Source organism: Bos grunniens, chromosome 2 (genome assembly GCF_055505025.1).
Source record: "Bos grunniens cultivar Pamir isolate PY7600 chromosome 2, Bosgru_T2T1.0, whole genome shotgun sequence".
Lineage (NCBI taxonomy): Eukaryota > Metazoa > Chordata > Mammalia > Artiodactyla > Bovidae > Bos > Bos grunniens.
Window position 1 is genome coordinate 122,363,593 of NC_141166.1, and position 25,871 is coordinate 122,389,463.

Sequence of the window (25,871 nt, forward strand, 5' to 3'; positions counted from 1 at the left end):
TGGTTAAAACCACTTTTAACCATCACTTTTCATCACTTTTAGAATGAAGTCCAAATTTCTCAATGTAGTTACAAAGCCCTGAATTATCTAGCTTATTAGGTTTTCAAACTCTTCTCTGAATTCACCCCTGGCATTCTACTGTCCAAATATCTGAGTTGTTTTGTGTGTGTGTGTGTGTGTAATTTTTAAAAAATAGTCATGTTTTCTCACACATCCAGTGATATATACTCCCACACTTTCTTCTGATTAAAATTTATTCTCCTCCCTAGTCCAATCCCATCCAACTTCCTTGTCTCATCGATTTTTCCTGTTCCACTGACAGGACCATGCCAGCTTAAACGTCCTTTCTTCCACACTGGTTCTGCCAAGGCTGTTTGATGCCCCACTCACCTTGCACTTCCTCTCTTACAGCCCTTATTTATCACAATGTACTATAGCTGTTTCTTTGTCACTCTCTTTTAATACAGTTTAGACTCTCTATGAGGATTAAACCCCACTTCCTAGCAGGAGTCCCAACACATATTACACATGCAATAAATTACTGTTTAATATATTTAAATACTAATATACCATTTTAGATCCATAGTAACAGCATTACATCGGAGAAGATGATGGCACTCCACTCCAGTACTCTTGCCTGGAAAATCCCATGGACAGAGGAACCTGGTAGGCTGCAGTCCATGGGATCGCTAAGAATCGGACACAACTGAGTGACTTCACTTTCACTTTTCACTTTTATGCATTGGAGAAGGAAATGGCAACCCACTCCAGTGTTCTTGCCTGGAGAATCCCAGGGACGGGGGGAGCCTGGTGGGCTGCCGTCTATGGGGTCGCACAGAGTCGGACACGACTGAAGCGACTTAGCAGCAACAGCAGCAGCAGCAGCAATAGCCTTACATACAAAACAGACTATCATAGGTGCTAACTTACAAACTGCATTTAAGAATGTGTTTTCATTTTCTTCTTGTATCATCATTCATAGGAAAAATGTTTTAAGACTTATACAAATATAATGCTATTTTCCCTTTTGATGTGTAAACACACACATAATTTTTTTTCTGTTTTATCTGAACTTGGTGCTAAATGTATTGAGTATCTAATTACAGTACTTTGTCTTTTAATAGTTCTTTTATATACCTACTATAAATAAAGATGGAGAAGCTCTAAACAGTCAGCAAAAACAAGACCAGGAGCTGACTGTGGCTCAGACCATGAACTCCTTATTGCCAAATTCAGACTTAAATTGAAGAAAGTAGGGAAAACCACTAGACCATTCAGGTATGACCTAAATCAAATCCCTTATGATTATACAGTGGAAGTGAGAAATAGATTTAAGGTACTAGATCTGATAGATAGAGTGCCTGATGAACTAGGGACGGAGGTTCGTGACATTGTACGGGAGACATGGATCAAGACCATCCCCATGGAAAAGAAATGCAAAAAAGCAAAATGGCTGTCTGGAGAGGCCTTACAAATAGCTGTGAAAAGAAGAGAAGCGAAAAGCAAAGGAGAAAAGGAAAGATATAAGCATCTGAATGCAGAGTTCCAAAGAATAGCAAGAAGAGATAAGAAAGCCTTCTTCAGCGATCAATGCAAAAAAATAGAGGAAAACAACAGAATGGGAAAGACTAGGGATCTCTTCAAGAAAATCAGAGATACCAAAGAAACATTTCATGCAAAGATGGGCTCAATAAAGGACAGAAATGGTATGGACCTAACAGAAGCAGAAGATATTAAGAAGAGATGGCAAGAATACACAGAAGAACTGTACAAAAAAGAGCTTCACCACCCAGATAATCATGATGGTGTGATCACTCACCTAGAGCCAGACATCCTGGAATGTGAAGTCAAGTGGGCCTTAGAAAGCATCACTACAAACAAAGCTAGTGGAGGTGATGGAATTCCAGTTGAGTTGTTTCAAATCCTGAAGATGATGCTGTGAAAGTGCTGCACTCAATACGCCAGCAAATTTGGAAAACTCAGCAATGGAAAACCACAGGACTGGAAAAGGTCAGTTTTCATTCCAATGCCAAAGAAAAGCAATGCCAAAGAATGTTCAAACTACTGCACAATTGCACTCATCTCACATATTAGTAAAGTAATGCTCAAAATTCTCCAAGCCAGGCTTCAGCAGTACATGAACCGTGAACTTCCTGATGTTCAAACTGGTTGTAGAAAAGGCAGAGGAGCCAGAGATCAAATTGCCAACATCTGCTGGATCATGGAAAAAGCAAGAGAGTTCCAGAAAAACATCTATTTCTGCTTTCTTGACTATGCCAAAGACTTTGACTGTGTGGATCACAATAAACTGTGGAAAATTCTGAAAGAGATGGGAATACCAGACCACCTGACCTGCCTCTTGAGAAATCTGTATGCAGGTCAGGAAGCAACAGTTAGAACTGGACATGGAACAACAGACTGGTTCCAAATAGGAAAAGGAGTACGTCAAGGCTGTATATTGTCACTATGTTTATTTAACTTATATGCAGAGTACATCATGAGAAATGCTGGACTGGAAGAAACACAAGCTGGAATAAAGATTGCCAGGAGAAATATCAATAACCTCAGATATGCAGATGATACCACCCTTATGGCAGAAAGTGAAGAGGAACTCAAAAGCTTCTTGATGAAAGTGAAAGAGGAGAGTGAAAAAGCTGGCTTAAAGCTCAACATTCAGAAATCGAAGATCATGGCACCCAGTCCCATCACTTCATGGGAAATAGATGGAGAAACAGTGGAAACAGTGTCAGACTTTATTTTTCTGGGCTCCAAAATCACTGCAGATGGTGACTGCAGCCATGAAATTAAAAGACGCTTACTCCTTGGAAGGAAAGTTATGACCAACCTAGATAGCATATTCAAAAGCAGAGACATTACTTTACCAACAAAGGTCGGTCTAGTCAAGGCCATGGTTTTTCCAGTGGTCAGGTATGAGTGTGAGAGTTGGACTGTGAAGAAGGCTGAGCGCCGAAGAATTGATGCTTTTGAACTGTGGTGTTGGAGAAGACTCTTGAGAGTCCCTTGGACTGCAAGGAGATCCAACCAGTCCATTCTGAAGGAGATCAGCCCTGGGATTTCTTTGGAGGGAATGATGTTAAAGCTGAAACTCCAGTACTTTGGCCACCTCATGCGAAGAGTTGACTCATTGGAAAAGACTCTGATGCTGGGAGGGATTAGGGGCCAGAGGAGAAGGGGACGACAGAGGATGAGATGGCTGGTTGGCATCACTGACTCGATGGATGTGAGTCTGAGTGAACTCCGGGAGTTGGTGATGAACAGGGAGGCCTTGCGTGCTGCAATTCATGGGGTCGCAAAGAGTCAGACACGGCTGAACGACTGATCTGATCTGATAAATAATCATTGCTTTTTAGAGCATACTGAAAATCCTCAAGTAAATTACATTTGAGACAAGAAAACAGAGAGTGTATGAAGGTTACGATTTTTAGGACAGATAAAATACTAAGAGTTGAATTAGAACTAGATTACAGAGATGTTTAATCTTCCATGCTTTAAAAGTGAATAAAGCATCTTTTTTTTGGAGAAATATTGCCTATGACATCAAGAAAATGTTTATAGATGTTCTAAGACAAAAGCTAACTTCTATATTTTTCAAATCTACAAAAGTTATACGAAGTGGGATAGGATTGTAAAGATATACTTCCACTGACCTTCCTTTCTGTTCCTAACAGAAACACATTTACTATTGATGACAGAATGCCTATAGTGGATTAAGCTATTAAAATATTACCACATGTTTATAGGGACATATATTTTTAATATGGAGATACTTTGTGACTTTTAGGAATATATCTTTCATCTATAGCTAAAAAAGAGAATTTTACTTCTTATAGAGAAATCTAGTTAAAAGGAAACTGTTACTTTACGTCATTTTATAATAGTCTGTTCATGATAGATCTACTTAGATAAAATTATTTTGAAATTCACGGTACATCTACACAGTTGAAAATGCAAAAAATTTGGGAAAAAATTGTTTTTCAGTGGAGGATCTCAAATAGAAAATAAGAATTTGACTTAAACAAGAAATCCTTTAGTTTAGCAGTTTGATTAAGGTACAGAAGCTTCAAAATTATCAAATATCCACTTCTATTGGCTTCTTAATACGTTTAAATCTAATTTTAAGTGTAGCGTTGCTTCCCAGTTTTTCTTAATGAATTGTAGCCCCCAAAATTGGTCTTCAAAAATTATGAGCTGACAATTTAAATTAGAAATACACTGATATCATATTTTCAGGTTGAACAATTATGTCAAGTAATTAAATTTATGAGCTATAAAGGAACATTAAGAAATTTACATTTATATTCCATTACCTTTTTTAAAAATGGAAATTATTCCATTTTTTTCTGATGGACTGGTACAAGTTGCAAATCAGATTTTAAAAGTCCCTGTCAATTTTAACAGCTAGTGGGGAAAAAAAAAAAAAAATACAAGGCATTCTATGAAGTGGAAAGAGTACTAAATATTCTAAACTTTAGTAAGAAGCTAAATATGTTCTCATATCAATGCCTCTTAGACCTATCTCTAAAGTAGATTTTCTTGAAATTCCCTATCATCACCATTTAAATGATTAACTTCTGAATAATTTTCTTATGTTCACCTTGTTTCCCTACTCTTAGTTATGGGTCTTGATTTGGGGACCCTGCCATGAATACCTCTGTGGTATTCTGTGTGATAGAATAGTGAGATTTTAGTGTTTTAAATTGGATAAAACCTTCATTAATCATACTCTGTTAAAGGTATTAAGTTTATTAGGTCAAAATGACAGAGCACACTGCTGAGAAGACAATAAGTGCTTGTTAAATAATTACTTGATAGTCCAATTACCTGAAATATCTGATATTTTTTTAAATCTATAAAATTGATATAAAATATGACATAATCAGCTTTCTAGGTAATTCGATGAAAACAAGATAGACTTTTTAAAAATCAGAATTACTGGAATGAGTGTAACTGTTTAAACAGATGTCATCCCCACCCCCCCAAAAAAAAACCCATGCATTAAGTGAATCAATTTATTTTCTTGGCGCAAATGTGGGAAATCCAAATGCCAAACAAGAAGAAAAACTTTACCAAAGACTAAAAATTACAACTGATAAGATGATGCAACAGTTCTTTGACCCCCACATAAGCTGGTTCTGTGGTAGGATAAAAACTGTTTTATAAGAGAAACCAAGTTTATAAAAATCAAGACTACTAATGAAAAACAGACTTCTGAGGTTTTAAATGATCTGATTTTTCTGTTCTTCTTTTACTGTGTTTGGAAATGACAGCAGAAATCATGAAATATAAGCATAAAAGTAGTTTGGAATATTTCTAACCTCTATCACAAGACAATTACTGGTTGAGAGTTCTTTCTTAATAACCCAACATGATTCATCTTGCGTTTTCCTTGTCATCTCCTTCACTGTTGCCACATAGAATACTTTGTACCTGGTTCTTTTCTGCGGCCACAAAAATGAACCATTTCGTGGGGAGCTCTGAGAGAGAAAAATCTATTTGATAATGAGGCTATATCCCTAATTTTGTCAATTAAAAGTGGAAAGCTATAAATAATATAAGAAGAAAAACACAGCTGTGTGAATCTTGGCACGACAGTGTGAAGCTATCCCTACTGTTTGCTGCTTTTCCCACATCCCCCTTTCCAATGCATTTAAATTCATTGCTCTGGCGGCTTCAGTTTGGGCCCCAGTTTTGACTAAATCTAACAGCCCAAAGAAAAACACAGCTGAAACCACTGCCTGGTGGTTTAACTCACAGCCCCAAATGATAGGCCTCCAACAGAGCCCAGCAGGTTTTCAGCAAGAAGGCTCATGAATAGAGTTCCTTTTGGAAAGTGAAGAGTTTGATAAAAAGTCAGAAACAGAGGCTTTACCATAGCTGTCTTAGGAGAGTTTGCATAGCCCTGCTAGAAAGAAACAAGGCAATGTTCTAGTCCCCTACTATAAGAAATATCTGATAGATTTCTCTGGTACTTTAAAACTGACTTATTCTATGTTAAAATGCTAAAACCACAAGGAAATGACAAATTCACATGCAAAACGAAGAGCTGAACTGTGCACAGCTATTTCATTTGTATTTGATTTATTCTCATTCAGTTCTGAAGACCTGTGGGTCAGTGATCATTCCTGAACTAGCAAACCTAAAGCCTTTATGGAAATTTTGTCCTTGAGTCTGCCCTTCTCTATAGGGTTGAACTACAGATTATCTCCTCATCAGCTGTGATCCAAGGATCTCCAAAAAATACATATATATTCAAAGGTATATAAACAGAAGATAATCAGCTGAAATGTGGTTTTATTTAGAAACACTTCTGTTTTCAGAGATCTGATGGTAAATTCCTTCTGAGACTGTCAAAGATGGCACCAATGTCATGATTAAATCTCTAGGACACCTCAAAAAGAGGACTAAACTGCTTTTCTCTGTTGCTACTCCTCTGTGCAATATTTCTGACAAAGTTATTGATTCTTTCCAGGAGCATATAGAAAAGAGAGGGCTGCCTCTTTTAGAGTCAGGATTGGGCTCAGTGGAAAAGTAGATTTTGTTCTGCTTATAGGTAAACAGGTAAAATTGACATAGGCTACAGTCAATACACTGCAAAATCCACGAGGAGAGGTTATTTGTGCCTTAACACTGCGAAGTTCATGAGCCAACAGCTGGTCTGAGGCATTTCCCTGGTCCTCCTTCTGGATTGCTGGTGGGCAATTTGGGATTTCAGTGTAATTTTTTTATTACCCTTTTAAACCTTTGGGAGAGGGTTATCTCAGAAGGCAACTTTTTCTTTCTGTGTCTCGCTTCCCTCTCAGCCACTAGACTAAGTCATGGATATTGTATATGCATTAGAAAATGATTAATTCATTCTGTTCCATGTTATTGAAATTTTAATGTGAATATTATAAGAAAACATATCTAAATTGCACCTACTTCTCTTGCAGAAATAGATGACAAGAGGGTGACTAACACACAAGCAGAAGTAAGTTTTCTTCTATTTTGTGTTAAATATATGTCCAATCCAATCAGCTAAAAACACAACCAGCTCAATCTGATTGTGATGCAAAATATGATATCAATACAACTGTGCTGTATAAACTATTTAATGTGCTTTTCCTGACTGGATAAACAGTAAAATGGTGTCATTAAATTGTGACCTCTACCTTTGATTCTCCACCTACGAAATACTAACCCCTGGGAAAAACCTCTAATATAAACTACTGATTTTAGAGTCAAGATATGGTATTGATAGTTTCAGTTTAGTGGCTGGTGGAGTGTGACCATCACAGGTTGGGGCAGCCAGTGTTGGGATCCTGCAACAAGAAGGTGGAGGACAGACACCTCTTAAAGGTTCTCTGATGTGTGGAACCGAGAGCAGACCCTGAGGCCAGAGGCTTCACACACACATGCAGGACTTCAGGTTGAAAATGTGAACCAGGGGAGGCTGGGGTAGCTGCTAACAAAGGAGATACAAAATACAAGAAAATGAGCAAATGTGTCCATAAATGGAATAAGTATTGAATCGGATTCATGCAGACTCAGTAACCAATGGCCACATGAGTAGGCATACAGCAATGTAGAAAGAACAAAATACCAGAACGTGTCTCTCAAAACATTTCTAAAAATTTTATTGAAATTATAAACGTGAAATGGTTTGAAAACTAAATCCCTACATAAAAATAGTTTTTGCTACTTAATAAACTTTACTAAACAAACCAACTTTTATGTAGAATTAATTTTCTACTTCATTTTGAATATGTATATATGGGAATAAATATATAATAAAACTGGAAGTGAATGCTTCTTGAAATCAACCAGATGTAACAGAATACAGTAGAGACAGAAGTCTCAGTCATCCACACATTTATACTAATGTAGAGCTGCCCTGCCTGCGTCTGTGCATAATAGACAGATCACAACACTCTATTCTGGGGAAATTTACTTGTACCATTTGCTTTGGTTGATATGGATTCAGTAACTATTTGGTTGAATTTTTTCAGTTTTTAATAGATTGTTTTTGCATTCTCTAAATACCAACATCTTGGTGACTCCTTTGAGGGCAAGTAAGCTTCAGTACGTGCCTGAAGCTCTATTTACTGTGAAACAGTTTCTAGTATTTTTCAGCCTCTGTACATTATGTTCTTTCTAATATGGATGGAAAGCCTAGCACAATCCTCAGAAAGTATCTTGCAATTGTTTATACTCGAACTTTTTGAAGCAAAAATAAATGCTCCAGACATGAAAACTCCAGTCTTTGCCATACTGAAATATTTAATAGATACGCTATTAAAAAGGAGTTTTTGATATAATCTGATTGAGGTATAGAACACATATATATAATTTATTATAATGAATAATGGTTTATACATATATACATACCTTTATCTATCTATATGTCTATCTCCATCTAAACTTTAAAACTTTGGCCCTGAAAAGTGTTCCAATTTATATCATTTTTAGTGCAAAAAATTCTTCCCCAATAAATTAATTCTGATCCAAAGTGCTTAAGTAAGAGTGTTAAGTATCAGTTTTGTTATGAAAGATCTTTTGAACATATGAAGGAAAAGTACCTCAACACTAATTTCAAGTAAATGAAGCTATTAGATTGAACATCTCAATTCCATAGGGTTATAGATTGGTATTACTTAACAAAGACTCTCATTAACCCTCCAGAACCATTAACAATTCTACAAACAGATATAATTATACCTTAGTCATAGTTTCGGAGTGTATTTTGTCCTGGCATTTATGTTTTTCTTTAAAATGCAAAGGATTAGTAGTAGTTTCTTTTCTCTATTTAAACTGTTAGTAGGTGTTTATTTCTCTCAAAGGGCTAATGACATTGTACTTTTTATCCAAATATAAGACTTTTCCTTTTTTTCTTTATCCAGGCACAGAATGCAACCCCTAAGCAAAGGAAGCAGAGTGTGTACACAGCACCCGCCATGAAAGGTACTGTTCAGGTACTGTTTCGGGTTCTTGAGAGTGCTAAGTTCATGGCTGACAGGCATTCTGCTCTCAGACACCTTATACCTGCTTAAAAGCTACATCTAGTCTCACCTCTACAACTTGGTAATGTGACTTTCAGTAAGGTAATGTTATTTGAAACCTTGTTTAACCAAGAGTGAAACAGTTGAAGAAGGAATAACTAGATACGTCTCAAAATCATAGTCTGGATGTTTAGATTTTCCAGAATAATGACAAAAGTTTCCTTTTACCCTTTCTCACATGTTTTCCTTGCAGAGATTTTTGTAGAACCCCTAATTACTCTTGCCGATGTTCACAGTTAATTATCTTTTTTTTTTTTTTTTCCCAGGCTTAAGCAAAGTAGTTCTTGAATTTTGGACAGATACACTGTAAAGTGTTGCTTCATTATCCTGTGTCAGAAGCAGCTCTAAGAAACCCAATCAGACAGCTATTAGCTGTACATATAACAGCTGCTGAAATAACAACTAAGAAGGCTAGCTCAGGTTCCAGCATTCTCCCAGAGTTTCTACCCTTCCCCTCCAAATTAGAACTGCTAAAAGTACATCTAAGTGCATCCGAATTTTGACCAACATCAATTTCAGGGAAGGCTTCTTTCATTTCTCACACAAGAGTATCCCTGACATGAGGGAGAGTCCAGCAGCTCATGTTCCAGCCTGGCTCTTGGGCTGCTGGCCCAGGGGCTCATCATGCAGTCGTCCAGCTTTGTTTCAACTGCAAGAGAAGCCAGCTGAGCAGCTTACTCTGGAGTCTAGAGAGATGTCTAAATCGGGAGTGAAATTTTCCACTCTGTATTCTCTCTAGATTTGGGGCCTTTACAGAGAGGTGGGATATAAATGGACACATTAATAGCTACTTTCCATAAACTTCCTTCCTGCGCAGCTATAAAATATCATGCTTGCTTGTTCATGAGACTACAGTAAATAATGCAATCAGCATTGTAGTTCATTTCAGGGTAATTATTGAGGCTATTAGGCTTCCTTCTCTCAAGACCAGTGTAATCATTTTTGAAGATACTTTGCCTATTGTAAGCCATCTTGTACTTTTAAGACACGACAGTTTTGGCATGAATGGGCCTCAACGAAAGATATATGTTCACTCATTTAATGATTTCCTCTGTTCTATTTTGGGTTAGTTTAACTAAATAAAGACTGTTCTCATGTCCTTAGAGAATAATAGCATTAGTTTTAAAGGAAAATCTTAAAATCAAATCCCAAGGGCTCATAGTTTTCATTATATTTAGCTCTCTAATATCATAAGAATGTGGGACCCTAACATTTAAGGACATTAGTCATATTGTACATATTTTACACATATGATAATCTTTTTTTTTTTCATGAGTTAAAGACTTGAGAAAGCACAGAAATGCCTTCATGAGGCTATTGGGGGATAAGCCACTTAGGTCCTCATTTATTACCTGTAAATACCTAGGAGAGTCTCCTGCTTCTGATAAAAGAGAAATCAGTCCACTTGTCCCTTTAGAGACAGAAATGAATATTTCAGGACAGAATTAAGCAATAGTAACATATGGTGCATTGTGAGCACATTAAGAAACTTCAATCATAAGAAAGATGAATTAGTAAAGGAAATGTTACTGAAATGCAAAATCAATAATTCAATTGCTCTGAAATGTATAATTCTTCAAATTGCAGTGGAATATGCAATTATTGAGTGTATAAATATTTGCTGGGAGAGCAAAGTAGTACCAGGAGTGATTTATAGTTCTGAAAAAAATCACTCTGACCAAATGGTTTGGTCTGACTAGGGTTTCGTAAATGACCCAGTGAGTAGCTAGTTAGTAAAACAAAACAAACTAGCCAGATTCCCTTCTTCTCTCATATTAGGTTCTGAGGAGTTACTGGACACAGAGGCCAAAGTGACAGGAGAGAGATGCTACATCTACCAAATGTCATTGCAATTAATGCCCAGATAGACTCATCTCCCAGCTCCTATATTCATTTATTTTTCCCCCTTTCAATTACTATGGTATTTATGGCCCCACCAGATTTCTGGAAATAGAGACATGTCCAGGTTACCTCTTATGATGAAAGTTCTATGTGAAAGTTCAGAGGTGGGCAGAGGGTAAGAAATAGAGCAGAGAAAACCATTTTAAACAGGTACGTTGTCAGGAATGATAGACTAATGACCTCCAAATTTATATCTGTAGGCCTAACGTATCTCCTGAACCTCAGACTTTCTAACTAGCTACCAATTTTTTTCACTTGAACGAATGACACTTATTGAAACGTCTCAAATTTAACACGTCCAAAACCAAACTCATTGGTTCTTTTTTGGGTCTTCCCCATCTCAATAAATCTTATGCAGCCGTCGAAAACAAAAATCTTTGCACAATCCTTGACTACTCCCCATTACCAAAGCATCATCTACTCGTGTTAGTGCCGATTTCAAGAATGACCCCTACTCTGTTCTCTGGATCTTGCATTGCTATTGCCTTGTGTGACCACCATTCTTTCTTGCCTTGGCTGCTGAAGTCGCCTACCTACTACTCTCCTGTTTCTGCTCCTGACCCTCTACAAGCTAATCTCTGCACACAAACCAGAGTAATGCCTCTAACCCACAGATGTGATCATGCGATCCCCTTGATCAAATCCTCAAAAACTTCCTGTCACATTCAGAATACAATGAAAAATCCAATCATGGCTTACAACTCCCTGAATGAGCTGCACTGGTCTTTCTCTTTGATCTTATCTCCTTTCATACTGCCCCTGTTCACATTAGGGTTCAATGTCATGGACTTTTTCATTATTTATAAACATCTCAAGCACACTTTCATATCAGAGCATTTGTGCTTTCCACATTTTTTGCTTGAGAAACTCTTTACCCAGTGGCCTCACAGTTGGCTCAGCTACTGTGCCCTCCTCAGAAAGGTCTTTCTCTCTTGATAACTGCCCCTCCTACCATTGCTGTCTACATCCTTACAGCGCTACCTCAATTTTTTCCATGGCCCCAATCATTAGGTACCAATAATGAGGTGTCCATGATAACAGTCTTGTTCATTTGATATTCCCAGCATCTAGTACAGTTCCTGGCACAAAACAGGTGGTCAATAAAAACTTGTTGAATAACCATAATGAATTAGGGAATTCAGCCACATTGTCATCTGCTCAGGAGAGGATGTCCCTTAAACCTTGTTCTACTAATTGTCATACTTGTGACTCTGTTTCTGCTTCTCTTTGCTTTCCACTCTCTGGTTGATCCTCTTCATCCCCTTGGTAAGTTCTTCTCCATATGCTTCTGTTTTTCTATTTTTGCTTTTCCCCACTTCCCTTCCCTCTGATCAAAGAGAAAATCTGATTTGGAAAATTACTTACCATCAAGAATGATGCTTCAATTTTCCTGGATTCTTAACAAAGGTTATCTCATGGACCACTGGAATGATTAAGTGATTGCCTCTGACTAAAACCTGATTCTTCCAATAATTAGCTTGCGGCCAAGATGGCAGCATCATATGAAACAAACTTGGCAATGTAAATAGAAGAATCTGGACATGGTTTTCTTCCTTTAGAGATGTTTCATGATTAGATTGGAATATTGACTCTAAGAAAATAATAGCAGATTTAGCTCTTGGTCTTGCCACCTTTATAGCCACAACATTATAGTCATTCTAAGTTGTCAAGCTTAAAGAGTAACTAGTATAATTACCAAATGATGTATAAAATATCACTTCCATTTTTTCCACTGCATCTAACCTCAGAGTATTAGATTGGCTATGTTCTTTTGAAGGTTCTATTAACAATATATTAGGCTTGGGTTATAGCCAGATAATCAAAAGTTCCAGGTTTTTGCTGTAGCAAATCTAAAAACTGACCAGACTCCAGATATTCAATCACCTACGTAACATGTCTTTCTTATGTCATAGGAAGAAATCTCATGGAGATCAAATATCATGAGATCAAAATTAGCTTGTTAAAAACTACATTTTGATCTCCACAGCAAATCAATTTGTCCTTCAATATTCCCCTTCTCAAGGAGGTGCTTCTTCCTGAGTTCCGGGATTCTCTAGTGACTCTCCCTCTCCTTCACTCTCTTCATTAGTGGAGTACCAGGTCTCGTGAAGTGCACCCCATTAGTATCTCTCCCACCTTCCCCTCCTCTATTTTATCTCCAATGCCACAATAACAATTCAAATCACATTCATTTCTTATACATAAAAGGTTACTCTCCATACAGTCTCTTATCTCTACTTCCCAATTGTTTTCTACACTGTAACCAAAGTAAAAGATGCTTGCTTCTTAGAAGAAAAACAATGACAAACCCAGACAGTTTATTAAAAAGCAGAGACGTTACTTTGCCAACAAAGGTCTGTATAGTCAAAGCTATGGTTTTTCCAGTAGTCATGTGTGGATATGAGAGCTGGATAATAAAAAAGGTTGAGTGCAGAAGAATTGATTCCTTTGAACTGTGGTGCCGGAGTAGACTCTTGAGAATCCCTTGGACTGCAAGGAGATCCAACCAGTTAATCCTAAATGAAATCAACTCTGAATGTTCATTGGAAGGACTGATGCTGAAGCTTAAGCTCCTGGCCACCTGATGCAAAAAGCCAACTCATTGGAAAAGACGCTGATGCTGGGAAAGACCAAAGGCAGGAGAAGGGGATGACAGAGGATGAGATGGTTGGATGACATCACTGACTCAATGGACATGGATTTGAGCAAATTCTGGGAGATGATGAAGAATAGCTTTTTCTGGCAGCCATATACATTGGTGACAAACAGTGAACTTATCATGAATTCAAAACCTCAAAGCTTTTTTTTCATGTACTGCTTTAAAGCCATATTATTTATAATGTATTTCTCATTTTACATCTTTTCTTAGCCAAAAAGCAACACAGTGCTATCATATCAACTGAATTTCATTTTCTCAGAATCAGTTGTCACAGGAACATGTCATAATTCATATAATGATTCCATCACCTATTCTACTCTATTTTCTATCATCTCAATTGTTCTGTCACCCTCAGATTATATATTTTATTTTTGGTCTTTTTATCTAGATCTGTAATAGACATATCAAACAGAACAGGGCAAAGAAAAGTCTGTAGCACACTTATCTCTCTCTAGTTGACACTGATCCCCCTGAAGGCCACCATTCAACAAGTTATCAAATAGACCTCTTATGTTAAGATTACATCCCTTAAAACCAGAGGATATTATGAACACTCTCATTAGATTGATATATTTCAGATATGGTGTGTTGACCATGTAAGTCATAAATTTGTAATGTATATTATGCATAAAATGACAAGCTTAAGTTTGCATAAGAAACAGACTTACTTTTCCATTACCCTGTGTGATATAGTGCTTTATAATTGTGTAAGTAGAAAGTTCTGAAGATTATCAGAAAAATGATAGCTGACTACTGAATACCCACATGACTTCTCTGGTGTTTACATGGTGGTCAGCCCTGTAATTTACAGAACAGTCAATTAAATTATTTTTGGATAGCTTGAATCATGTTTTCAGAAAAGCAAAGTAGGTTTGAATCTTGAGGCAGGAAATGGCTGACACATTTCCACCCCCATTGTTCATGTGTGTGTGTGTGTGTTTTACTGGAAGGCAAATGCCTTCAACTAAAGACAGCAAAGCAAGCACCATTGATTTAAAAGGAAATCTGAACATGAAACAAATCGACCGACTGAAAAACTGCTTTGTATAGCAGGTTTATTATATCATGTTCAGTTCAGTCACTCAGTCGTGTCCAACTCTTTGAGACCCCATGGGCTGCAGCATGCCAGGCCTCCCTGTCTGTCACCAACTCTCGGAGTTTACTCAAACTCATCTCCATTCACTCGGTGATACCATCCAACCATCTCATTCTCTGTCGTCCCCTTCTCTCCCTGCCTTCAGTCTTTCCCAGCATCAGAGTCTTTTCAAATGAGTCAGCTCTTGGCATCAGGTGGCCAAAGTATTGGAGTTTCAGCTTCGGTATCAGTCCTGCCAATGAACACTCAGGACTGATCTCCTTTAGGATGGACTGGTTGGATCTCCTTGCAGTTCAAGGGACTCTCAAGAGTCTTCTCCAACAAACCGTCAATTCTTTGGTGCTCAGCCTTCTTCACAGTCCAACTCTCACATCCATACATGACCACTGGAAAAACCATAGCCTTGACTAGACGGGCCTTTGTTGGCAAACTGATGTCTCTGCTTTTGAATATGCTGTTTAGGTTGGTTAGGTTGGTCTAGGTTGCCTAGGTTCATGAAAAGTATGAAAAGACCATTAGTAGCCTGGAAAATCCCATGGATGGAGGAGGCTGGTAGGCTGCAATCCATGGGATTGCTAGGAGTCAGACACGACTGAGCGGCTTCACTTTCACTTTTCACTTTCTTGCATCGGAGAAGGAAATGCCAACCCACTCCAGTGTTCTTGCCTGGAGAATCCCAGGGATGAGGGAGCCTGGTGGGCTGCCGTCTCTGGGGTCACATAGAGTCGGACATGACTGAAGCAACTTAGCAGCAGCAGCAGCAGCAGCATGAGACTGGTGCAAATGTAATTGTAGTTTTGCATTGTTGAAATTTGCCTTTTGACACTGAACAGTTCAGTGACTGAACTGAACATGATATAATAAACCTGCTATACAAAGCAGTTTTTCAGTCGGTTGATTTGTTTCATGTTCAGATTTCCTTTTAAATCAATGGTGCTTGCTTTGCTGTCTTTAGTTGAAGGCATTTGCCTTTCAGTAAAACACACACACACACACATGAACAATGGGGGTGGAAATGTGTCAGCCATTTTATGTATAACATAAAATTATGTTATAATTTTAATGTGTATTTCTTAATTATGTTTTTTTGCTAGTGACTTGTATTACTTGCTGTTTATTTTATATTTATTTTAGACTATGGAAATGATGTTAGACAAAAAGCAAATTTGAAAGATTTTCTTATTTGAGTTCAAAATGGGTTGTAAAGCACCAGAGACAACTCACAACATCAATAACACATTTGGCCCAGAAACTGCTAACAAGTGTACAGTGGTGGTTCAAGAAGTTTTCCAAAGGAGACGACAGCCTTGAAGATGAGTGTAGTGGCTGGCCATTCAGAAGATGACAACGATCAAATGAGAGCAATCATCAAAGCTAATCCTCTTAAAAACTGTATGAGAAATTGCTGAAAAACAGAATGTCAGTCATTCTATGGTCATTCCGCATTTGAAGCAAATTGGAAACGTGAAAAAGTTTGTAAGTGTATGCCTCATGAGCTGACCGCAAACCAAAAAATTTGTCACTTTGAAGTGTCTTCTCTTATTCTACGCAACAACAAGCCATTTCTCAACTGGATTGTGATGTGCAATGAAAAGTGAATTTTATACAACAACCAGCAACAACCAGTTTCAGTGGTTGGACCGAGTAAAAGCTCCAAGGCACTTCCCAAAGACACACTTGCACAAAAATAGGTCATAGTAACTGTGTGGTGGTCTGCTGCTGGTCTGATCCACTACAGCTTTCTGAATCCAGTGAAACCATTACATCTGAGAAGAAGTATGCTCAGTAAATTGATGAGATTCACTAAAAACTGCAATGCCTGAAACTGGCATTGGTCAACAGAAAGGGCCCACTTCTTTTCCATAACAACCTCTGACCACAAGTCACACAACCATAGCTTCAAAAGTTGGATGAATTGGGCTACGAAGGCTTCCCACATATTCACCTGATCTCTCACCTACCTACTACCACTTCTTCAAGCATCTTGACAACTTTTTGCAGGGAAAGCACTTCCACAACCAGCAGGAGGAAGAAAATGCTTTCGAAGAATTTGTCAAATCCTAAAGCATGGATTTTTATGCTACAGGAATAATCAAACTTATTTCTTGTTGGCAAAAATGTGTTGAGTGTAATGATTCCTATTTTGAATGATAAAGATGTGTTATGAGCCTAGTTATAATAATTTAAAATCATGATCCAAAATTGCAATTACTTTTGCACCAACCTAACACATTACCATTTTTAACACATAAAGGCTGTATATTGTCACCCTGTTTATTTAACTTCTATGCAGAGTACATCATGAGAAACGCTGGACTGGAAGAAACACAAGCTGGAATCAAGATTGCTGGGAGAAATATCAATAACCTCAGATATACAGATGACACCACCCTGATGGCAGAAAGTGAAGAGGAACTAAAAAGCCTCTTGATGAAAGTGAAAGAGGAGAGTGAAAAAGTTGGCTTAAAGTTCAACATTCAGAAAACAAAGATCATGGCATGCGGTCCTATCACTTCATGGGAAATAGATGGGGAAACAGTGGAAACAGTGGCTGACTTTATTTTGGGGGGCTCCAAAATCACTGCAGATGGTGACTGCAGCCATGAAATTAAAAGACACTTACTCCTTGAAAGGAAAGTTATGACCAACCTAGACAGCATATTGAAAAGCAGAGACATTACTTTGCCAACAAAGGTTCGTCTAGTCAAGGCTATGGTTTTTCCTATGGTCACGTATGGATGTGAGAGTTGGACTGTGAAGAAGGCTGAGCGCCGAAGAATTGATGCTTTGGAACCGTGGTGTTGGGGAAGACTCTTGAGAGTCCCTTGGACTGTAAGGAGATCCAGCCAGTCCATTCTGAAGGAGATCAGCCCTGGGATTTCTTTGGAAGGAATGATGCTGAAGCTGAAACTCCAGTACTTTGGCCACCTCATGCGAAGAGTTGACTCATTGGAAAAGACTCTGATGCTGGGATGGATTGGGGGCAGGAGGAGAAGGGGACGACAGAGGACGAGATGGCTGGATGGCATCATTGACTCGATGGACGTGAATCTGAGTGAACTCCAGGAGTTGGTGATGGACAGGGAGGCCTGGCATGCTGCGATTCATGGGGTCGCAAAGAGTCGGACACGACTGAGCGACTGATCTGAAGATTTTTCATGAACTTCTGAAAACATCTTCTTCCTCTCATTCTTCACAATTTCTTTAAGGGAAAAGTTTAGCTACTTCAGTGTCCAGAGATTGTTCTTCTAATATGTCCAGTAGATCTTCTCTGAATGTTTATGGCATTGAAACTCCTACTTTTTTTTCTCCAAGGATGGCTATGATCTTGATACTTTATCTCAATTTGATCACTGTCTTTCATAATAGAGCAATAGATGCAAATAAGGGATAGCCCATAGAAGGAAATAGATCAAACCGGCTGAAGAAAAAGGCTAACACAGTTTTGGAGGATGACAGTGACACTGATTTTGGAGGATGTTATGTACAGTGGCAAAGATGTGCCATGTAATATTCAGTTCAGTTCTAGTTCAGTTCCTCAGTCATGTCTGACACTCTGCAACCCCATGGACTGCAGCACACCAGGCTTCCCTGTCCATCACCAACTCCCAGAGCTTGCTCAAATTCATGTCCATAGAGTCAGTGATGCCATCCAACCATTTCATCCTCTGTCATTCCCTTCTCTTCCTGCCTTCAATCTTTCCCAGAATCAGGGTCTTTTCAAATGAGTCAGTTCTTCCCATCAGATGGCCAATGTATTACAGTTTCAGCTTCAGCATCAGTCCTTCCAATGACTATTGAGGACTGATTTCCTCTAGGATTGACTGGTTGGATCTCCTTTAAGTCTAAGGTACTCTCAAAAGTCTTCTCCAACACCACAGTTTAAAAGCATCAATTCTTTGCTGTTCAGCTTTCTTTATAGTCCAATTCTCACATCCATACATGACTACTGGAAAAACCATAGCTTTGACTAGATGGACCTTTGTTGGCAAAGTAATGTTTCTGCTTTTTAATATGCTCTCTAGTTTGGTCATAGCTTTTCTTCCAAGGAACAAGCGTCTTTTAATTTCATGGCTACAGTCACCATCTGCAGTGATTTTGGAGACCAAGAAAATAAAATCTGTCACTGTTTCCATTGTTTCCCCATCTATTTGCCATGAAGTGATGGGACCAGAGGCCATGATCTTAGTTTTCTGAATGTTGAGTTTTAAGACAACTTTTTCACTCTCCTCTTTCATTTTCATCAAGACGTTCTTTAGTTCTTTGCTTTCTGCCACAAGGGTAGTGTTATTCATATCTGAAGTTACTGATATTTCTTCTGGCATTCTTGACCCAGCTTGGGCTTCATCCATTCGGCATTTTGTACTATGTACTCAGCATATAAGTTAAATAAGCAGGGTGACAATATACAGACTGATATACTCCTTTCGCAATTTGGAACCAGTCTGTTGTTCCATGTCCGGTTCTAATTGTTGCTTCTTGACCTGCATACAGATTTCTCAGGAGGCAGGTCAGATGGTCTGGTATTCCCATCTCTTGAAGAATTTTCCACAGTTTGTTGTGATCCACACAGACAAAGGCTTTGGAGTAGTCAATAAAGCAGAAGTAGATTTTTGAGGAGAACTCTCTTGTTTTTCCTATGATCCAACAGATGTTGGCAATTTGATATCTGGTCCCTCTGCCTTTTCTAAATCTAGCTTGAACATCTGGAAGTTTACAGTTCAAGTACTGTTGAAGCCTTGAAGAATTCTGAGCATTATTTTGCTAGTATGTGAGATGAGTGTAATTGTGCAGTAGTTTGAGCATTCTTTGGCATTGACTTTCTTTAAGATTGGAATGAAAACGGACCATTTCCAGTCCTGTGGCCACTGCTCAGTATTCTAAATTTGCTGGCATATTGAGTGCAGCACTTTCACAGCATCATCTTTGAGAATTTGAAGTAGCTCAGTTGGAATTCTATCACCTCCACTAGCTTTTTTCATAGTGATGCTTCCTAAGGCCCACTTGACTTTGCATTCCAGGATGTCTGGGTCTAGGTGAATGATCTTACCATCGTGGTTAGCTGGGTCATGAAGATCTTTTTTGTATAGTTCTTCTGTGTGTTATCTTGCCACCTCTTCTTAGTATCTTCTGCTTCTGTTAGGTCCATACCATTTCTATCCTTTATTGTGCCCATCTTTGCATGAAGTGTTCCCTTGGTATCTCTAATTTTATTGAAGAAATCTCTAATCTTTCCCATTCTATTGTTTTCCTCTATTTCTTTGAATTGTTCATTGAGGAAGGCTTTCTTATCTCTCCTTGCTATTCTTTGGAACTCTGCATTCAAATGGGTATATCTTTCCTTTTCTCCTTTGCCTTTAGCTTCTCTTCTCAGCTGTTTGTAAGGCCTCCTCAGACAACCATTTTGCCTTTCTGCATTTCTTTTTCTTGGGAATGGTCTTGATCCCCGCCTCCTGTACAATGTCATGAACCTCTGTCCATAGTTCTTCAGGCACTCTATCAGATCTAATCCCTTCAATCTATTTGTCATTTCCACTGTATTATTGTAAGAGATTTGATTTAGGTCATACCTGAATGATCTACTGGTTTTCCTTATTTTCTTCAATTTAAGTCTGAATTTTGCAATAAGGAGTTCATGATTGAAGCCACAGTCAGCTCCTTGTCTTATTTTTGCTGACTGTATAGAGCCATGTAATTAAGTGCCAGTTAACTTTCAAACTGGGGCTTCCTGGGTGGTTCAGTGGTAAAGGATCTGCCTGTCAATGCAAAAGATGCAAGTTTGATCCCTTGGTCAGGAAGACCCTTGGGGAAGAAAATGGCAACCCACTCCTGTATTCTTGCTTGGGAAAGCCCCATGGACTAGGGGGCCTAGGGGGCTACAGTTCCTGGAGTCACAAAGGTGTTGGTCATGACTTAGTGACTAAATAACAACAGTGTTAAGATCTATTTTGAGTAATTATTTGAGTGTTGAATTTAGAGTCAGGCACACCCCTCCTTGTTTCCCCTGATTCTGCAGAATGGCAGAATAAAGCCCAGTGGTGAGACGAAGGAGGGACGAAAGGTCTTGGAGATGAATAAAACATTGCCAGAGCTGTGCTCTCTTCCCAGTAGGAACTGAAGAGTCAGAGTTAGGGGTGCCTGATCCTCCTAAGCATGTGGACAACCAAACCTTGCAACATTCACTCCACTTATATTTGTACCAGTCTCAGGTAGACTTGTGGAGCTGGTCTTAGACCTTTTACTTACTTTGTAACAAAATTCTCCTTTGCTTCTTTTCACCAGCCTCCTCTTCTCAGACACCACATCCCTCTTTTTCCCAGCTAACCTAACAGTCCTCTCAGAGGTACTAATGTTTAAATTAAATAAATACTATATGTCCAAAAAGCATAAGAACAAAGTGATGGTTAATGGTCAATTTGGAGTGCTAAACACGATCATGCAATAAACATTTCTAGCCAGACGGATGAGCAGAAAATCATATAAATGCAGCCTATAATTTGGCAATGTAAGTAGGCTAACAATGATTATATAGAATTATGATCAATTCACTCTTCCTGAATTGACATCCTCTTCTAAGTGTGCTGAAAAACAAAAATTCTCAAGAGGAATAGACCAGCCATAATATCCTATTTTCATCAGCCCCTGCATGTTGAAAAGTCAGGGAGAGAAGATAACAAGATCTTTTAGCTTCTCATTAGAGTATCTTCACCACATTGCATTCCTTTTTTTAAACATTTCTTTTCCTCTGTGGTTGTTCTCCAGATATTCCTCACATTTGCCTTTCTGAATCTTGGCTTTTTTGTCCACGCTGGCTCAGTTTATTTACTGCATAGGGTGGGGTTTATTTATGCAACTCAAGAAACATTTTAACAGATTTCCAGATAACACAGAACATTCTAAATATATACAAATTTTTTGTTTTTTTTTAAACAAAATCTGCTTCTATTTCTAGACCTACTTCCTTCACTTCTCTTCAGTTTATTTCACTAAGTTCTATGTTAATCTTTTCCTCATTTCTTTGAATTCAGAAGGTTGGGTCAGATTGGAGAACTGATCTGAGAATGTATCTTTCTTGAAAGTCACTAAGATGTCTTCTTTTCTGACATCAGCACTGAGAGAGAGTGATACAAGAGGAAAATATCAGCAAGTATGAGTGCATTTAATATTTTATAGCATTGTCATAGATTATTAGGTTGAAAGACTGAAAGATTCTTGAGATAAATTAAACTGCCAGTTCGAAATTTGAGACAGGAAACTTAATCTCATGTGGTGCCAATTAAACTTTGATGAGGAAACCACTGTTCATCAATATGGTTTCATTCGTGTGTCCATATATATTTACACCTATTTTAATCTTAATCTTTTACATTTATATTCTTCTATTTAAATAACGTGCAACTTTTAAAATGGCTTCCTATCTTAGAAGTAAGGGAAGAGATGAACTTTTGTATTTAGTTGGAACAGATAAACCAAGACCCAGTATCTCTACATTTACCCCAAGTCTGAAAATGGTAAAATTCAGTTGTATAAGCAGTAGAAATGTACTGCCACACATCACATATGAGCCTCCAGGCATGGCCTTAAAGCTATGTGGCTGCAGAGATTCAAGGCAAAATCCACACCTCTGAGAGACCAGTCTGGAAAAGCAACACACAAATGGACAGGTAGAGCACACCATGGTAAATCCTTGTACATGGATTTGAGCAGTTAGCAGTGGATGTGAGGAGAGTCACACTAGGTCTGGGGGAACCAGAGGGTGAGGCCCTTTAGATTATAGAAGGAAGAGTCATGTTTACAAATGTCTGTGAGTTAAATGGACTGTGTCATGGAAATGTAGAACACACTGCTCCCTATTTTCATTCCTTCCGTTCACATAAACTCACAAAACATTTAAGATGATACCATGATGTAGACAGTTAAATACTATATGGATTATCACAAATTACTTTGCTGTCATGCAAAGTCTGAAAAGGCTCCGCTAATGGACTAAATAGACATCACTTTTCAACGCATTTGGAAATCCTTGTGCATTTGATTCCATCTTTAAAAGTCTGGTTCATATCTTTCCTCTCAATAACATTACTTTTAAAACACAGTAAATTCCAACTCAAATTATACTATTTTAAAAATAAACTCTGTATTTTAGAACAGTGTTAGATTTACAGGAAAACTGATAATACAGAGAGCTCCCATATATGCTATATCCAGTTTTTCCTATGATGTACATATCATATTAATATGGTACATTTTTTACAATTACCAAACCAATATTGATTCATTATTATTAACTAAGGTCCATATTGTATTTACATTTGTTTAGCTTTTGCCTAATGTCCTTTTTCTGATATAGGAACCCATCCAGGATGCCACCTTAATTCATTATCATGTTTCCTTAGGCTTTTCTTGGTTGTGACAGTGTCTCAGAATTTCCTTGTTTCTAATGACCTTGACAGTTTTGAGGAGTACTGGTTAGGTATGTTCTGGAATATCCCTCTAAAGGGATTTGTCTGATGTTTTTCTCATAACCAGACTGGGGTTGTGGGTTTTGAGGAGAAAGACTGTAGATATAAAGTGACCATGTCATCATAGGATATCAAGGGTACATGCTATGAACCAGACTTATCACTGTTGATGCTGACCTTGATCCACTTGGCGGAGGTGGTTGCCTGGTGTCTCCCCACTACGCAGTACTGTTTTGGTTTTGTTTTCTAATCTCTTTTCCATATTTTTTACTTTGGAAGGAAGTCACTGTGTAGTTCACACTCAAGGAGTGGGAAGTTTTATGCCACCTCCTTGGAAAAAAGTATCTACATAAAATTATTTTGTAAATATAATTTTTAGACTAAATTACAAATAAATAACGATTTGGAATCCATTTTGCATGGAACATTGGTCACATCCTCCATTTATTTACTTATTCAATCATTTATTTTCATCAGCATGAACTCACGGATATTTATTTAATACTCTGGGTTACAACTCGGTACTACTTTATTTTGTTGCTCACACCATTATTACAGGGCTTCTTGTTTGCTTGTTTGTTTTAGCATATTCTTACTTTCTGACACTACAAAACACTCTAGGCTCATTTGTGTATTTTCTGCCCCACTCTCAGAGGATCAGCTATTTCTTCAAGGAGCCCTCAATTTACAATTTTTATTTTTATTTGAATTACTATACTGTAAAATATATGTTTGTATCAGTACATAGTTACTAAAAATAGAGAAATCTATCTCCTGCTCTGCTGAAGTGTATGTGCATTATATCCAGTAGTGTTTTGGAGGGTTAATGCCACACTATCAGCATGCTAAGATATACACATGCCACTGTTATCAACCCTAGTGGGGGTTCCAGGAAGAAAAAAAAAAGCCTATTAGTAGTGCAGGCAGATGTTGTCTGTAGGGCTTGTCTTCCTTCATTTAATACCTAATACAGTGTTGTCCCCTGATGTTTTCAGGGATGAGATTTGTACTGCTTCTTCATAGATGCAGAATTGGTAACAGGTTTGCAGCCTTCTTGGAGACTAGCTGTTTGCTTTACTTAAAGATCTTAAAGAGCAATGTATAAATACCCTATATTTTTGCAGTGCTTCAGTATACACAATGTATTTTTGTATAGTTTATTTTTTATAGGAAACCAAGTAGGATCTTTTATTTTAGAGGAAAGAGAGGCTCACAGAAGAGCAGGGTTCCCATGTTTAATGTCACTCTCCTTTACAAGGTCAATTAGTGACTGGAGTACTTTTTGCTTTTCTGTTGGGTCAGTATTTTTCCCATTGACCAATAGATCCTATTTGCCCTAATTAAAATCCAAAGATCCTTCAGCCTTATAACTTAATGAAGTTTTTACAGAATCTTTTATACAAAAGTTCCTACATAATTTTTATATTTCAGCTCACATTATAGACCTATATGTAATAACAATGTACTCAAACTAAATTTGCCTTAATATTCTCTCTCTCCAATCTGCCTATCCCCACCCCTGAGAGCTGACCACACAAATCTGACCCTGTGAATTTTTGTTTATAACCCTTCAAATGCACACCCATCCCTTTAGGACAAGGCACTGGAAATAATTTGCAGGGCTGTTTGTGATCTGGCCGTTCCCTGTGTAGGCCCACCTCCCACCACATCTTCTTTAATCTCAAAATGCAGCAATATTGAGCTACATTTAATTTCCTAGAAAACAACACTGGTTTCTGGCCTCCACATTTGTTCTGTAGGTTCATTTGCATTAACGTTCTCTCTCTCAGCCCCCTACTTCTAAATCTTTTAATTTTTAACTTTGAGATTCAGAATGCACTATATGTACTTTTTTTGTGCATGGTACAGTAATACATTCTAGCTAGACTGAATTCCTTGGAAACAGGGCCAATGTCTTTTTGTCTTTAAGAAGTATTCTTATGTTTTCCATTTGTATTTCTGAGGACTCTTCAGTTTAGTTCAGTCGCTCAGTCCTGTCCGACTCTTTGCAACCCCCTGAATTGTAGCACGCCAGGCCTCCCTGTCATCACCAACTCCCAGAGTTCACTCAAACTCACGTCCATCGAGTCGGTGATGCCATCCAGCCATCTCATCTTCTGTTGTCCCCTTCTCCTCCTGCCCCCAATCCCTCCAAGCATCAGAGTCTTTTCCAATGAGTCAGCTCTTTGCATGAGGTGGCCAAAGTACTGGAGTTTCAGCTTTAGCATCAGTCCTTCCAATGAACACCCAGGACTGATCTCCCTTAGAATGGAGTGGTTGGATCTCCTTGCAGTCCAAGGGACTCAAGAGTCTTCTCCAACACCACAGTTAAAAAGCATCAATTCTTCAGTGCTCAGCTTTCTTCACAGTCCAACTCTCACATCCATACATGACCACTGGAAAAACCATAGCCTTGACTAGACAGACCTTTGTTGGCAAGATAATATCTCGGCTTTTCAATACGCTATCTAGGTTGGTCATAACTTTCCTTCCAAGGAGTAAGCGTCTTTTAATTTCTTGGCTGCAATCACCATCTGCAGTGATTTTGGAGCCCCCAAAAATAAAGTCAGCCACTGTTTCCACTGTTTCCCCATCTATTTCCCATGAAGTGATAGGACCAGATGCCATGATCTTCGTTTTCTGAATGTTGAGCTTTAAGCCAACTTTTTCACTCTCCTCTTTCACTTTCATCAAGA

At 38.2% G+C, this 25,871-nt stretch overlaps 1 protein-coding gene across 2 annotated transcripts in view; it reads left to right on the forward strand.

Moving 5' to 3' along the window:
• PPP1R1C (protein phosphatase 1 regulatory inhibitor subunit 1C) overlaps nucleotides 1-25,871 on the forward strand; it is a 127,781-nt gene that overhangs the window by 47,850 nt on the left and 54,060 nt on the right. For both annotated transcript variants that reach the window (XM_086361449.1, XM_086361440.1), the window contains exons 3-4: nucleotides 6,951-6,988; nucleotides 8,898-8,958. In XM_086361449.1, coding sequence (XP_086217575.1) covers nucleotides 6,951-6,988; nucleotides 8,898-8,958 — 99 coding nt within the window. The remainder of the gene's footprint in view (nucleotides 1-6,950; nucleotides 6,989-8,897; nucleotides 8,959-25,871) is intronic.